This window comes from Nicotiana tomentosiformis, chromosome 9, assembly GCF_000390325.3.
Source record: "Nicotiana tomentosiformis chromosome 9, ASM39032v3, whole genome shotgun sequence".
Lineage (NCBI taxonomy): Eukaryota > Viridiplantae > Streptophyta > Magnoliopsida > Solanales > Solanaceae > Nicotiana > Nicotiana tomentosiformis.
The window spans coordinates 78772257-78790058 of record NC_090820.1 but is presented as its reverse complement, the minus strand read 5'-3'; the positions used below and the strand labels follow the sequence as shown (position 1 = coordinate 78790058).

At 38.2% G+C, this 17802-nt stretch overlaps 1 protein-coding gene across 1 annotated transcript; it reads right to left on the bottom strand.

Annotated features, from left to right (window-relative positions):
• Positions 1 to 9472: 9472 nt before the first annotated feature.
• Positions 9473 to 17284, bottom strand: LOC104109928 (O-fucosyltransferase 27). The gene is made up of 10 exons (XM_009619321.4): positions 16833 to 17284; positions 15873 to 15957; positions 15126 to 15196; positions 14960 to 15048; positions 14370 to 14613; positions 13592 to 13704; positions 13427 to 13517; positions 13200 to 13328; positions 12188 to 12738; positions 9473 to 10626 (listed from the first exon to the last, which is right to left on the bottom strand). The coding sequence occupies exons 1-10, from the start codon at positions 17043 to 17045 to the stop codon at positions 10155 to 10157; spliced, it is 2058 nt and encodes a 685-aa protein (XP_009617616.1). The 5' UTR covers positions 17046 to 17284; the 3' UTR covers positions 9473 to 10154.
• Between the last annotated feature and the right edge of the window lie 518 nt (positions 17285 to 17802).

The following is a 17802-nucleotide window of genomic DNA, read 5'->3' as shown; positions in this document are numbered from 1 at the left end:
ATGCCTAACGTCACGTACAAATGAGTAAGAAGTAACCGAAGGCATAAGCTTCAACAAAATCAAATCACATGATGAAGAATCAAGGAAGGGAAGTTCTCCTAACAGCCATGTAGCCTCTAGAAGATAAGTACAGACGTCTATGTACCGATCTGCAAGACTCTACTAGACTTGCTCATGACTCGTAAGACCTAAATGAACCTAGTGCTCTGATACCAAGCTGTCACGACCCAAAATCCACTATAGGTTGTGATGGCGCCCAACGTCGCCGTTAGGCAAGCCAATAGTGAAACATCTAAATAATTGTTTATTTTATTACTTTGAAATCATAAGTACATATATAGTAAGATATAAGAATAAAATATTGTGCAATTCCATAAACAGCAACTAGAATATCCCAAAATCCAGTGTCATAAGTGCATGAGCATCTACTAGGAAATACAATAATAATAGAACATATGTCTAGAATAAAGTCCCCTCGGCAGCTGCGCCTACGCGCCCAAATGACCACCAAATGAACCTACCAGATCCTGCACATTTAGTGCAGAAGTGCAGCATGAGTATGTAAATCAACACGTACCTAATAAGTATCTAGCCTAACCCCGAAATGGTAATGACGAGGGATCAATATTGACACTTACTAGTGGTCCAGTAAATCAAATATAATAAAGTAGACAAGTATGAAACATGGTAAGTAAACAATAAGTACAAATATAGGCAACTAATATGGTCTACAGCTGACAAAGAACACAAAGTCCTCAATTATAGGATACCTCCTCAAATGGAATACGTAATGGTCAATACCAAATCAGCGGTCACATCTCAAGTCAGGAAACTCATGAGTATGCGGACTCCTTATCAATTATTTCATGATTCTACCGAGTTGAGCGGCCCGATCCCATAAGAGTGTTCTATAGAACTACCGAGGTGAACGGCCCGATCCCATAAGAGTGTGTTATAATATCATGCCGAGGCGAACGTCCCGATCCCACAAGAGTGTGATACATGATACTGCCAAGGCAAACGGCCCAATCCCAAAAGAGTGTGTTGTAATATCTTGCCGAGGCGAATGGCCTGATCGCATAAGAGTGTGTTATAATATCCAGTCGAGGCGAACGGCCCGATCCATAAGAGTGTGATACATGATATTGTTGAGGAGAATGGACCAATCCCATAAGAGTGTTGCTAAGGCGTTCGTCCCGATCCCATTAGAATATGAAGCTTTTACGAGTCTTTGACCCCACTCATGAATATACGTGTGAGTTATGAGATTCAAGGAAAACTTTCTGATGAGTACGCACAACGCGGGAGAAATCCGTAAGGGAAGTACAATTTCTATGGCTAATAAAGTAGCCCGTCATGTATCTAAAATAGCAAGTCTGATACTCTACACGAGTCTAGTCTCATGCTAAATGTAAATTAAAGCATATAAATAGGAACGAATAACTCAAATAGTACAATTTAAGCATGACGTGAGTCTAAGTCTATTCGAACATGATTAGAAATCCTAGCATACGCATGGACACTTATCACCTCATACGTGTGTAGCTCCCACAACATGTAGCACATAAGAAATATAACACCTACGGGGTAAATTTCCCCTACAAGGTTAGACAGGAGACTTACCTCGCTCCGAAGTTCTATAACTGGCTCCAACGCCTCTCTAACACCTCAAATTGATGCAAATCGATCCGAAACTAGTCAAATAACGAGCAAACCAATAAAACAATATACTCTAATACTCATAATTAATCAATTTATGACAATTCCCAACTTCGCTCGAAAAGTCAAAAAAGTCAACCATCGGGCCAACGTGCCCAGATTCCGAATATTTTCAAAGATAAACATTACTCATAATACCACGAACTCAAATATATAATATATTTCTAATTCCATGTCCAATTTCGTGATTAAAATCTAAAAATACCAATTCTATGTTTTTCTTCAAAATCCCAAAATTCCACCAATTTTCCATGAACGCGTTTGAATCATACTTAAACATTTCGGAATGACGCCAAATTTCACGTACAAGTCACAAATCATGATACGAACACATTCCAAGGCTTGAAATCCCAAACGGACATATATAATGCCAAAGTCCACTTCAAACCAATCTTAGGAAATTCTTAAACTTTCAAAATGCCAACTTTCCATAATACGCGTCGAAATTCTCCCGGACCACTCGATACTTAACCCGAACAGACGCCCAAGTCCGACATCATCATACGAACCTATTGGAACCTTAAAATCCCAATTCCTAGGTCGTTTACGCAAAATTCAAACCTTAGTCAACTCTTCCAACTTAAAGCTTCCGAATTGAGAATTTTTCACCCGAATCAACTCCGAACTTCCCGAAATCTAATTCCGACCCCACGTATGAGTCATATACATGAAGTGAAGCTACTCAAGGCCTTAAACGGTCGAGCGATGCGCTAGCCAAAGTAACCGGTCTAGTCGTTACATAAAGGCTCGAAACTAGCCAAAAGCAACTCAAAAATATCAAATAATGCCAAAGGAAACAAACCCAATCGATAAAGGTTGAATCTTTAATCAAAACTCAAAGTCAACCCAAAATGTCAACCCGGACCCACACCTCTGAACCCGATAAAACTCATAAATTATGATAAACCATTCAATTACAAGTCTAAACAAACTAATTTCATCCAATTCTGACTCTGAATCGATGTTCAAAACCCAATTATTCTCTTTAAAAATGTTTTTGATAAAAAACCCTAATTCTCCAATCAAAATATGGATTAATTCACAAATGAACTCATGGAATCATGTTAAAATACAAAAATTGAGATTAGATACTGAACCTCATGAAAATACAAGAAGAACTCCGTGAAATTCACCTCAATCGGATCTCTAGAACTCAAGAAATGCTCAAAATACCAAAAGAACACAGTCTGATTTTTTTTATACATTGGCATTTCCGCTTTTGAGCCCAAAAGGTCACACCTGCGCATTTCTAGCTGTCATTTCCTCTTTTGCGGACCAAGTTTCACACCTACAGGGTCACAGATGCAGACCCAACGTCGCATCTGCGAAGCACCATCACCAGCTCTCTTCTCCGACGCTAAAATGAGCATAACTCCCTGATACGATGCCCAAATTCGACGATTCTTTTTGTTATGGACCTGTAATTAAGATACGGATCTAAAGCTTCAATAAAAATATAAATTGGAGCTTATTTGCTTATGTGTTACCATTTATGCTTAAAGAGCAATGTCAAAACATCAAAAACGAGCACAACACAACCCAAACCTATCTGAAACTCACTCGAGCCCCTCGGAACCCCATATGAACATACCAATAAGTCCCAAAATATAATGCGGACATATTCAAGGCCTTAAATCCTACATAAAAACATCAAAACCATGAATCATCGATCAAGATCAATCTCTTAAGTTCATAAACTTCAAACTTCGAACCAAGCATCCGAATCAAGCCCAATCAATCCGGAAAGAACCCAAATCTTGCATACAAGTTACAAATGACATATCGAACCTATTCCAACTCTCAGAATAATAATTCGAACCCAATAACATCGAAGTCAACTCTCATTCAAACCTATGAACTTTCCAAATCTTCAAATTGTCAACGTTCGCCAAATAGTGCCGAAACCTTCTAGAAATATCCAAATGCAAATCCGGAATATACCCAAGTCCAAAAGCACCATCCGGACCTAACGGAACCATCAAAACTTTGATCTGGGGTCAAATACACAAAAGTCAAACTTGGTCAACTCTTCCAACTAAAAGCTTCTAGGATGAGAATTATTCTTCCAAATCAATACCGAATCACCCGAAAATCGAAACCGGCGATACACACAAGTCACAATACATCATATGAATATACTCATGCCCTCGAACCATCGCAAAATCCATACATGCCTTGATTTGATCTTTAAATTGCCATAGAGATGACCCTTTCTCCCAAGTTGCATCACACTCTTGTTTCCCTGTCCATTGAACCAAGAACTCTATCTGTATGTTCATTTTTGCTTTGACCAGCATATGTTGATCCAAAATTCTCTCAATAGTCTCGTCATATTGGTTACGCTCTACTGGAGGAGCACATTTTGACACCACCCTTGTTGGATCCTCAGCATCTTCATGAAACAGTTTCAGGAAACTCACATGAAAAGTTGGGTGCATTTTGAGACATTCCGGCAGATTCAACCGGTATCATACTTCACCCACCTTCTTTACAACTTCAAATGGGCCGTCATACTTTGGAATCTTCCCATTATGACACGTCTTGCTACTGATTTTCTTCCAAATCTGCAGAGTAAGCTTCAACAACACCTTATCTCCAACATTGAATTCCAAAGTCTGCATGTTTCTGTCGACATACTTCTTCATCTTTTTAGTCGCTCTTCTCAAGTTGTCTTGCGCCTCAACCAGCAACTCTTGCTTTTTGCGAGCATATCTATAAGCAGTAGGACACTTGTCCCTTGATTTCATCTGAGCAACTTTCAACGATGTGTCAGGTTGTCTTCCCAACACTATCTCAAAAGGACTCATTTTAGTTGCCGAAGATTTGTGCAAGTTGTAGAAAAATTGTGTATTGTCTAATTACTCAACCCAGTTTCATTGGTTAGCAATCACATAATAACTCAAGTACTCATCAAGTAGATGATTGATACGTTCGGTCTACCTATCGGTTTGCGAGTGATTTGCAGTAAAGAATTTAAAATTAGTCCCCATGAATTTGAACAAGGCAGTCCAAAATCGGCCTATAAATCTCGGATCCTGATCACTCACAATATCCCTTAGAGCCCCAAAGTGTTTCACAACATACTTTTAGAATAACTCGGCAGCTACCTCAGAAAAACAAATGGTTGGAGCAGCAACAAAAATCCCATACTTTGAGAACCTTGTCTACCACCACCATAATTGATGTTTTGCCATCAACTTTTGGAAGTCCGCTGATAAATTCCATAGAAACGGAAGCCCACGGACACTCCGAAACCGATAGAGGCTACAGCAAACCAGTTTCTCTCTTCTTTCAGTCTTGTCAAGTTGGCATACTAGACAAGTTTTCACATAGGTCTCAATGCCATCTTCCATTTTCAGCCAAGAATAATTTCTAGACAGCAACGCAAACATCCTTTCAACACTCGGATGACCAACGTAAGGAGTATTATGTGTTTCCTTTAGAAGTGAACGACGCAATCCAACACCTTGAGGAATCGCAATCTCTCCCCCCTAAAGTGTAGCAGATCATCCTAGATCCAATACCGCCTAATTGTACTGCCTTTCACTAGATCCATTAGTTTCACATATAATGGATCATTCGCAGCACATAACTTGACTGTATCCAAAAACTCAAATTCAATTCGAGTGAGCGAATAAGTTGTAGCAAATACCTCTTTGCGACTCAGTGCATCGGCCACCTGATTTTGTTTTCCAGGTTTGTGTACCCACATGAAGTCATATTCAGCCAAGACCTCTTGACACAGGGCCTGCTTTGGATTCAATTTCTATTGAGTTTTGAAGTATGCATTAGCCACGTTGTCCGTTCGCACCACGAATTTTGTTCCCAGCAAATAGACTCTTTAAACTTGAATACAATGAATTATTGCAACCATCTCTTTCTCATGTGCAGAATAACGTTGCTCTGCAGCGTTTAACTTTTTGCTTTCAAATGTAACCGACTAATCCTCCTAGAGCAACACACCGCCAACAGCATAATTTTAAGCATCATTGTGTATTTCAAATGGAAGGTCAAAATCTGCCAGCTTCAAGAATGGTTCGGATGCAATGGCCTTCTTCAATGCATTGAAAGCCTTGTCATACGAATCCGACCAAACCCATTTGACATTGTTTTTTAGCAAGGCAGTCAAAGGAGCAACCCTTTTTGAATAGCCTGCAATAAACTTTCAGGAATAATTTGACAAGCCTAAAAATGATCTTAGTTTCTTTATCATGCTTGGTGCTTGTCAATCAACTATTGCTTGCACCTTCTTTGGGTGAATCTGCACTTCGTTTTCACTGATCAAATAACCTAGAAACTTTATTTCGTGACTTGCAAATTCACATTTCTCCATCTTGACATAGTGTGGATATGCTCTAAGTCTTTCCAACATTTTTTATAAGTGAGACAAATGATCGTCAAGGGTCCGGCTATAGATGACTATGTCGTCTAAATAAACAACTGCAAAGTCATCAAGCTACTCGTAAAGAACATTATTCATTAAATTACAGAACATTATTCAATCCTGACTTTAGGTCTAACTTAGTAAAATAACTAGCCTTCGAGAGCATGTACAGCAGATCTTGAATCAAAGGGAGCGGGTACTTGTTTTTGACAGTCACTTTATTCAGCGCCCTATAGTCAACACACATCTGCAACGTACCATCCTGCTTTTTCTAGAATAAACCAGGAGTACCATATGGAGCCTTCGATAGTTGAATCAACCCAGCGTCAAGCAACTCAGACAATTGCTTTCTCAATACAGTCAGTTCCATAGACGACATGCGGTAAGGAGGCCGCGTAGGCGGTAGTGATCCAGGAATAAGTTCAATCCTTTGATCAATTTTTCTCCTCGGGGGTAACTCCCTTGGCAATTCTGATGACATCATATCTTTGAATCCCTTCAGCAAATCTGCAACACAGTCTGGGACCTTGATCTGCACATCTAGCTTGACTTCAACGAGTGCGGCGAGTTATGTTTCCTCACCCCTCTTCAAGCCTTTCTCAAATGCAATAGAAGAAATCAAAGCAGTTATTTCAACGTTCTTTCTTTCATCTCCGTAAGGTCGAATACCTTTCAAAAATCCGAGGTTTGCCTCCCCTGTGAACATAAGTTTATCCAAATGAGGAATTGGAGCAACTTTGTTCTTTTTCAGAAAATCAATTCCCAACAACACATTGAAATCATCCAATGGCACATTGTCATGTTGAACTTTCAAGACCAATGGCCTAATATCATCGGGAAATCCAGCGACATCCCATAACCAGGTTGTGCCTTTGAGTTTACAACATTCATCTTCGCCGGACACTTTGTTACTTGCAGTCCATACTCTTGAACAATTCTGGAGGCAACAAAGGTGTGTGTGACTCCGGTATCAACCATGGTCACGATACTTTTGTTTCCAATTTTCAAATCCACATACATTAACATGGAATAAGCATCAAACACATCATCCCCCGTAGAATTCACGTATGCAACTTCTTCATTGGCAGCATTTTCTTCATTATCCGCCACAGTTATGCAAGCCAATGTGTTAAATAATCGCAACGAATTCACATAAGCAGCAACTTTCTGTCCCTTTCCCTGTTTCTCCTCTTCAGCAAAAAGAGCATTTATCTTTACTTGATTGGGATATTTTCGTGCATGATGTCCAGGTTTTTGACATGTCCAGCAAACCTTTTCACCACATGTTGGCCTGTTTGTTTTTTACGAAGAAGCATCCATCTTTCCTTTGCCTTTGTCATTTCCCTCTTGCTTCTTATTGTCTTTCTTACAGGCCTTACTCTTCTTCTTTTTCTTAGGCTTAGAAGAAGGAGCAGGATCAGAAGTTAGACTGGTTGAGCGAAAATCCACCAATGTGTCCGATGTTGCAATTCACTAGGTAGATCTTTTACTTTCTGCCTATGAATTTTATTTTGTGCCTATCCTTATATTCCGAAAATAAAATTATGCAATTTTCCTCGTCGAACATATTTTGGATGTCCAACAACAAGGATGAGAAATCCTTCACATAGTCCTGAATAGAACTGGTCTGTTTCAACCGCTTCAAACGATCCCTAGCAACCCAAGACGAGTTGCTCGGTAAGAACTTGTTCCTCAATGCGTCATGAAGTTTTTCCCAAGTATCAACCTTGGGTCTACCAGTAATTTCATCGTCTGCATTTTTTGTACACCACCACAGCACAGCATCTCCCCTAAAATATCACACCACCATGGTTAGTTTGTCCTTTTCTGAAACGTGAGCAGTAGAGAAATAATGCTCCAAGTCCCATAAGAAGTTTTCCAGTTCTTTGGCGCCTCTCACGCCATCAAATGCCTTTGGCTCAGGAATCTTTATTTTGGTGTGTTCTTCACCTCCTTGGGACACATTTGCAACAGCCCGTCGAAGGATCTAAATTTCTGTCTTAAGTTTCTCATTTTCTTTCTGTAAATTTTTCAATTGCTCTTCAGCAGTTTCGTGAAAAGCCTACAATTCCACCAGTTGGGTATCAACACTCTCACGAACGTGTTGAAGTTCTGTGTTAACGCCATGGATCTGTGTCAGAATATCCACCAGATCCAAGGCGTCATCAATTATTCTGTCCAGCGCCTCCAACTTCTGAATTCTTTCACGAAGTTCTACATTTCCAGCCATGTTATTCCAAGATCTTCCCCACGTTGCTCTGATACCAGTTGTTACAGGGTCAATTCTTTTCGTTTTGACACTGCACGACAGTCACACACACAATGACTCATCCTTCTTCCTTTTTCCCTCACGTTTTGGTTTGACACTTATAATATTAAAGGCATATAAAAATCAGACAAGGCACATAGTTACAGGAATCACTTCTCAACTTTCTATTATAACTCGTGCTACAAAGAACCATGAAATCAGTTTTACAACAGTTAGCCAAAAGATAACAACACTCACTGCATTTGACAAGTCTGTCATGCCCATATATATAGGCACACGAATTTGATACACGTTTGGCACATGCTGCCTTATCCTAAACTAGCAGTTGACATCCCAACTGCAAAGGATTTCGAATCAATTCGAATTTTACAAGGCAACCGCCCAAAACCCACATAGCCCACTTTGTTGAAAATTAAGTAACCGCCCAACTGCATGCATGAGCACGGCACATGGGCGCAACCTTCACATTTTGGCGCCAACAGGCCAACTTGTGCCATGCCTTCCCATCATGCCAGTGTGCAGCCCTTGCTATGCTTTTGCTACCTGTTGCCTTTACCTTGTCATGGTCTTGTCATGCCTTGGCACCTAAGCCACATGTCGTCATGCCACATTCCATGCCCATCAACACTTGCCCACATCGGGCAGTCTTGCCAACATGATGCAACAGCCATCATAGGGTCGTGTCGAGGTCCATCATGTAAATCCCTCGTCACGCCCATGCCATGTTCGATCAATCAAACCGAGGGGCTAATAGAGGGAGTACTAAACATGGAAAGATGGCTTTTTTGTTAAGACAAATTAAAAAGTAAAGTAAGGCACAAATTGAAATTGGATGGAATAGTAATCTCTAACTTCCAACTTGTCCAATGTCATTTACTTTCTCTTATTTATAGTATATACATAACTGGAGCTCAAGCCCCCTTTTCAAATATATGTGCTCAACAAATAGATGAGTTTTTTTTTATATGGTTAGTACTATATCACTGTTAATATTTCTACACTGCTTATTTGTTTATATTATTATTATGCTTCCCTCGCATTATGGGTAGAATAATGGAATGCATTGTCTACTATTAATTTCCAGCTAAGTTTGAACAAAATACAAAAAACTTAGAAAGGGTGTATTAACTGGTAAAGTCGCTAAATTTGATTGGATAACATGGTTCTATGCTAATAAGTCCCAAGATATAGGACCTTGAAAAAAGTCGTACAAAAAGAACATCATGAATAAAAACTTACTACAATCTTTATTCTCATCCTACTCTAGATTAGGTCAAGAATTACTAATAAACAAGGCAGCACAACTGTGCATCCAGTTAGTACTAACTACTCTGGAGTGAACAATAAGCATCAGATTAGTTGCAACTTCTGAGTCATACAAGACCCCATCTCAATTGTGGCTGTGTTTCAGGGCATATTTCAACTCACTTTTTTTCTCCCACTGTAACATTGAATGAAGGGATTGCGTAAATATTCTTCACTATCAGCGCATAGAGCTTAACGTCTCCCTTAACTAGCTCTACGCAATTGTGAAATACTTTATACCACATGCTGCCATTTTTTAGCCACCTGATCAAATATCAAGTGCCATCCTAAATTACAACTATCCCTCCGCCAAAATTGGATTTCCAACAATCAGTTATGTCAGTTGCAGCATCTTTTTGTCTTGCTAAGCTTACCTCAAGTCGTACGAGCTTCCCTATTCTGCATGTGTTGTTAAAAAGAATCCGATGCAGTTAGCGAAGTCGTCCTTTCCTTTTCTGATAACTTAATTTTCTAATCTCATCTTTCACCCCCTTCAAGCTCTTCTTGATCCTCCACTAGAGCTTCTTCTTTGTTGCTCGCGTCTCCAATTTCACCTTCTTGATTACCATTACTCAGCCCAAAGAACAGCCCTAAAGAGGCGGAATCATCTTTCTCGTTGTCCTCTTCAGTTTCCTCCCTCAACTGAGAAGAAGTGGGGCCATTCATCCAAGCAGGGCATTGGTCTACTTGTCCAAGAAAAACCGGAATTTCAGAATGTGGCAAAGGACTACTTGAAGCGTTGACCGGTCTCTTGGTAGAATCATCCACCATGCAAGAACATTCCGGAACTGGAAATGAAAGAAAAGACAGCGGTTTGGATTTCTTGGATTCTTCCAACAATCCATCTGTTAAACTTCTTCTTAATTGCTTGTGCAGTGATGTTATCCAGGTACGGTTGGGTTGATACAGACTGTCACGAATCTCTTCAAAAAGTTTTGCAATTTCCTTCCTGCATTAATTCAGATAACAAGAAATAACAAACCTGTTAATAAGTATATGTTCATGTTCTAATATCTAGGTAGTCCTATTTCTGCTACAATCCAAAATTCTCCAAATTGTGAAGGCAAATTTGATATGCAGGTAAATTAGCAGCAAAAACACACAAATTGGTCAACAAGCAACTACACGATCAACTAACACAGACCTTAGTGCCAGTCATGTTTTATATTGCCCTGTCTTATCACCACTATCTTCCGTTACGCATACAACCTTTATTTTAATGTACGATGGGACAAGAAATTAGAGTCAATAAAGCCATGTAGAGCTGCGGTTCACTAGAACTAGCATAATCCTAGTATCTTGAGTACAAGAAAAAAACGACCACAGATAACAAATTTGAAGAAACGTGGACGACGGAGGTCAATGATTGATCCAAATACAATTCCATCATTTTGCAATTTATCCCACTGAATTCAAGCAAGGGTGGCAGGTTCAGCTACAGAGTAAGTCAAGCCACAGAGTAACTTAGTTTCACATGTAATACCCAATAAAGCCATGTAAGTTTACAGTATAATTAACTAGCATACTCCTAGTATCTTGAGTACAAGAAAAAGAATGATCATAGATTATTATATAATTAAAAGAAACATGGACAATAGAGGTTAATGATTAATCCACATTCAGTTGCATCATTTTGCACTTTAACTCACTGACTTTAGTCAAATGGTTGTGGTTGAGCTACAGTGTAAGAGCCTGTTAGGCTAAGCTTCCGGGAAGAAAAAAGAACTTTTTGTGTCAAAAAAATACTTTTTGAATAATTAGAGATGTTTGGCCAAAATGAAAAGGTGCTTGAGCAACAGAAGTAGTAGTTTTTTCTGTTTTTGAGGAGAAGCTACAAATTCTAATTCTAGCTTCTTCCAAGAAGCATAAGCAGAAAATTAATTTATTCAACACAAAAATATCCTTGCAGAAAATTAATTTATTCAAGACAAAAATATCCTTGCAGAAAATTAATTTATTCAAGACAAAAATATACTTACATTAAATTTATATTTTTCAAATTATCCCTCATTAATTTAACATTTTTCTCTTTTTACTATACGTTTCTTCTCTTTTTAATGCTATCATATTTACGGTCCTTTTTCGTAATTTGATACTCAAAAGTACTTTTTGGAATGATTGGCCAAACACAATTTGCTTGCAAAAAGTACTACTCAATGAATTGGTCAAACACAAACTACTACTTTGCAAAAGCACTTTTGTTAAAAAGCACTTTTGAACAAAAGTACTTTTAAAAATAAGTAGTTTTTGGCAGCTTGGCCAAACGGGTTCTAAGTCGGCCACAAAAATGACTTAGTTTTGAAATGTAATACCCAATATGTATTTTTGAAGTAGTTAAGATGTTGTATTCAGTCATGAGGGAGAACCAACTTTGAGCCCATTTACCACATGGTCCTGATTAAGGAGAGAATAGGAAGACATGGGAAAAAAAAAAGGAGTGGAAATTACAAGACAGGACCAGAGCGAGAGAATAAGCAACCAACAACAAAGTTTGCGTTGGAATACATTACCTGTCCAGACCATAAGTTCTAGATGCAGGAGACTGATAAAATCTGTGTCCCGCAACCAAACTAGCAAGATTTGGGTTTCCTTTACCATCACGGTCAAATCCAGTGATGAATGCATCTGCTTCTATGGAAACCATATAGTCAATTGCTTCCCACAGTAATTGATGAGCATTAGTTCTCAACTCCACAATAGTACTTTCTGGCTCGTTATCACTCTCAGCTACCCAACCCCACCAACCTTCAACATTGTACATCTTCGGTCGTGCGGGGGGCGGTGGTAATGGACGAGGACGTGGACCAGAAGTCTTCCATGACTTCGTTCTCATGTCTAGGTTAGCCGAAGGTGGAGTCATTGAATATTCGTCAACAAGGTTTGTCTCCCGGCCATATACTTTATCCCACTCCATAGTTGAGCTCAAGGATGTCCTATCAACAACATTCTCGAACATAGCATGCAGTGGAATTAACTTTTTCAACCCACCAAAGACCTCACCGCCAGATATATAAATGATAGTGTCGGATGAGTAGCCATATGCTCGAAGGAGAATACCAACCTGTTGGAAAATTCACTTGATTAAATATTATTTTAAATAAAGTTTCTCAACATACAACAACAACAAGCGCAGTATAATCCCACAAGTGGGGTATGGGGAGGGTAGTGTGTAAGCAGACTTTACCCCTACCTTGAGAAGGTAGAGAGATTGTTTCTGGTAGACAAAGTTTCTCAACATATACCTATATATTATTTCGAATTAAGTTTCTTAAAATACACTTTCCTATGTCTTAACTTAATGAGTTCAAACAGAGGCATAAAGAACAAATTCTAATAAATATGTTAGCTGCACATCACAACAAAGTATAGACAAGCTTCAACGTATGAAAAGGGATGATTAACATGAAAAGCATTAGAAAAATTGGGTGAAGCTATTGCCAGGGAGCATGTCACAAGTCCTCATTTTTGGAAATGCAAGATTTAGTGTAAAGATTTTATATTAAACTCAAGGATGCAACGTACCTCTTCAGGCATGAGTGGACACAAGCCATTACGATAGTTTTCTGCTGAATCCGAAGAAAGATTCCCCTTCAGAAGTCTTCGTTTAATCATCCATGCACGCCTGTGCATGATGAGTTCAGTATGTACATCCTAGAGGAAAAATATATGGGCATAACATGCGTTAGATGCTCGACAAACAAAGCCAAACCTTGATTTGCCATTTGACGCTCCAAAATTTTGAAATATACCTGAAAAAGTTCTTCACAGCCATAATATGCCAAAGCATCTCTAGTCATCCCGGGATCATAGGCAATAAATGGTTGTCCTGAAGCTCTTAGTCTGTAAGAACACACGAAATAAGCATAATGAAACATAATCTTCATTTCCATGAGGAATAGGGTCTAGTAAGTTACCTATTCAAGATTTTAATAGCGAGATTTTGGACCTCCTCTCTGAACCGTAAGGCATGAAACGCAACCCTGCATCTCAGCTTTTGATACTCAACAAGATGTGGGGGCAGAATAGACTGACTCATACACAGTAAAACATGATAGTCAAAATGTGAAGAACATTATGATTAGAATGAATATGAGAACTGGAAGCATAGATCATCAAAAAGAAGGATGAACAAATAGGACTGGATATTCCAAAGAACAACAAAGTGTCAAGCAGCATTCCAACAACAAATTTGCTGCACCAACCACAGCTAAAACATTCCTGATTAATGGAAGACACATATTTACACTACACTTCTCTTAAATCGAACTCAACCTTCTACAAATTACACCACTCTTTCCAATGGAGCATTATGTTCCATACTTCTATAGAGATGTGACAACTACTTGCTCTTTTGAGTAGTGATATATAGATGAGACGTACTGGAGATACAAGAGGTACACGTATATGTAGATGCCAGGTGATAAGGAAAGATTCGCCATTATATTTCCGTTTCAAGTCTAACTTTGTTGCAGTCAAAGAGCCTGTGTAATAGAGATGAAAATGATTCTACCTCTCTATCAAAAATATAATTCTCCTACTATATCGAATTGGGTGTCCTTGTAAAACTTCTTGTCAAAATAATCCACATTTCTAAAATTTAATGCAAAAAACTATCATAATTTAGTGTTTTTATCTTTAAAAACATGTAAAATTAAAGGACATTTTATTTGAAATAAAGGTAATAGATGTTACCTGCAAGCATCCACCACTAGAAACAAGAAGCTCAACTACAGAGTGCTTAGTCAACATAGGGAGAACGTGGTGCAGGTAATAATATGGAGATGCCCCATGAGGAACTTTAAATGAAGGAATTTCTTTTTTCCTCCTCGCTCCTTTCAGATTTTTTGGAAGGGTTTTTACGATTTGGACATCCTTTGCTAATGTTGCTATGAATTGATCCTCATTATACAGGTAGGGAAAACTCTTGAACTGAGTGCTGCAAAAATAAAATAACAAACTGTATAATGAATCGATCGGGCAGTTTAGCCATTTCTCAGTTGCATGTGATATAGATTATCATCCCATTAATATCCTAAAGTGTACTGCATAAGTTGAGAGCTGTGATCAATAATATGCAATGGCTATTCAGTGCACTCTGCCCTGCATACTCTTAATGCGGTTATCAGTAAAATTATCTTTGTGGGAACAAAAAAAAGGTTGAGAGCTGAGTCAATGTCTCATCTTTTTTGATATATACAAATGTCTCATCATTATGGGAAAAAAGTTGATCCTATCATTCAATTTTTGCATTAATTTGCTTGAATTAATAAAAGTGACAGAACCTTATTCCTTTGCTTCTTGTGGTTGATTGGATCTCTGGAATGACCAGGGTAGCGTTGAGGAGTCTCGAAACAGCAACAACATCAGAAATCTACCAAACAAATGGAAGCCTAATAAATTACTGGACTATTTAAAATCAAGCCTATTATGTGCCAGAGGTATCCTTACTGCATTCCTGATCTCATGGAAACCCCCACGTATCTTGACAAAGATGAATCCAGTTGATTGCATTTCGGGAGCTGCAATAATATCACGATTGAAACAAATAGTAACAAGTCGAAAAAGCATCAGAAAATACAGAGCACTGCAGAAAAGTTACTAGTTCGTATTGTTCAACTACTTTATTCTAGAACGCACGTTAGAGGTTATTTAAAATAAAGTGTGAAGATGGCATGGTATCAGATCTGGATTGGCACCAGACAAGGAATGGCCTCAGCAGCATATGCAACAACTTCCACCACAAAAATATCAAGGCTTATTTCAAAAGACTAAAGGGCATCCCGGTGTACAAAGCTCCCGCTATGCGCGGAGTCCGGGAAAGGGCAGGACCACAAGGTTCTATTGTACGCAACCTTACCCTGCATTTCTGTAAGAGGCTGTTTCCACGGCTTGAACCCGTGACCTCCTGGTCACATGGCAGCAACTTCACCAGTTACGACAAGGCTCCCTTCGAAAAGACTATCGGAATGGATTATAGATATGTTAAAATACTTATGGAGTTTACAGTTAGCAGAAGATGCTGTAAATTACTAAATTAAGTTCACATTCCTTGTGGTAACAGAAAAAGATTACATACATCTTGTACAAAACAGATGTGCAGATATAATGCAATAGTTCTCTGATCTAACTGACTTCTTAATCTTTACATTTCAGGTTTTAATTAAAGTTATGAGGCATCTAATAGAAAGATCTAACCTGCATAATCTCCACTTGGATTTGCATGAGGATGCAAAGACTCAAGACGCCTGACTGGGGCCCACAGCCTTCTGTTAGATGGATTCTGCATGAAAAAGGATTCCATTATTAGCCAACAAGAATACTCGTAAACAGGGAAACATGAAGCTTTATTTATTACAACTAGATCAAGCAAGCAAAATGCATCAGTCCAAAACAGAGATACGAAGTCTCTGACGAAAAATAAATTGGAAAATATCAAAACAGGTAGAACTAAAGATGAGATCTTGGAGAGAGTTAAGCACATTACAATACATTAGCAGACTCCCTAAAAACTAGAGTAACATGAAATTAAATTTATTACCTAACACTCAAACAAGCAAATGAAACAGTGTAATACAAATATTTGAACTTTTAAAGAAAAAGAAAAGTACGAAAATGAAAACAGGAAGAACTAAAGATGAGATCTTGGAGGCGTTTAACCACATTACATAACATTAGAACCCAAAAAACAGAGTAACATGAAACTAGATTTATTACAACTAGTTAAAACAAGCAAAATGCAGCAGTCAAAAATAGACATTTGATGTTTTTTTAAGAAAAAATAAGCGGGAAAATTAAATCAAGAATCTATTAAAGTGAGATCTTTGAGGGGTTTAAGCACATTACATTACATTAACAGACCTGAAATTTAGAATTAAAAAAAAAGTATCATGAAACTAAATTTAGCACCATTAACTCAAGTAAGCAAATGCAGCAGCCTAATACAGGATTTGAAGCTAAGATAACCAAAGCAAGAAGCTCTAAAGATGAGATCTTGGAGGGGTTTAAGCACATTACATTGGAACCCTAAATTATCAGCATTAACTCAAGTAAGCAAATGCAGCAGCCTAAAACAGGAATTTGATGCTAAAAAAATGTTAGAAATCAAAGCAAGACAAGCTATAAAAATGAGATCTTGGAGGGGTATAAGCAAATTACATTAGTGGAGAGATCTGATTTCTTGAATTTAGGCCTCCATGAGATGATTGTAACAGAAGAATGGTACTCAGAAATAATCCCATAAGTATGTTTAGCTAAAAGAAAGTGTGTGAAAAGAGAAAGAGCAGATAGAACTAGCCCAGCTAAAGCAACCCACTTCAATTTAGACTTGAATAACATTTTCCCTTCACTTTTAGGAGACACCCACTTCATCTTCTTGCACGAAGAACAAATGGGGGTGCAAAGAAAATTAAGAGAGCAAAATAATTACAACAAAAAGACAGGATTGAATAAATAATTTTGAGGATAATGGCTGTTCATGGATAGAAATATAATTATTAAAAGTATGATGAAAAAAATGGTAAAAAGATTTAGGTGGTAGGTGAAATAATTGAGGACTTGTAGTCTTGTACATGGGGAAAAAGAAGTAAAATGAGAAGTCAAAGACTAAAGATTCAGGCAAGATAGAGTGATAGACAGAGACAACGCCGCATGTAATGTTTTTATTACTACAAATGTTGAATGTTCAATGATAATTAAAAACCCGTCTCAGTTATGGCGCGTGGGAAGCTTTAAGTAATTCCTTTCTCTCCTTCTTTTCCCTTTTGGAATTCGTACAAATATATAGTAGTATATAAGGCTCATTAAAAAGGTAATTATTTTTACTAAATATATTATTGCTAAGTTTAAGTTTAAAATTATTATTTAAGGATGAAAGGAACACAACTCTTACGGAATATATTTAGTGGTAAATGGTAAAAATTATAGAAGAGAAAATATCTGATTTACTCATCTATTATGCGGGATATACCGTGCACCGCGAAGCTTATTATGGGAGGAGATTTTAACGGTCACATTGGGAGGTCGGCTGGGGCATGATGGCGTGCATGATATTTTCGATTTTGGAGATAGAAACGGAGGAGGAACTTCGTTGCTAGAATGCGCTAAGACTTTTGATATGGTGATTGTT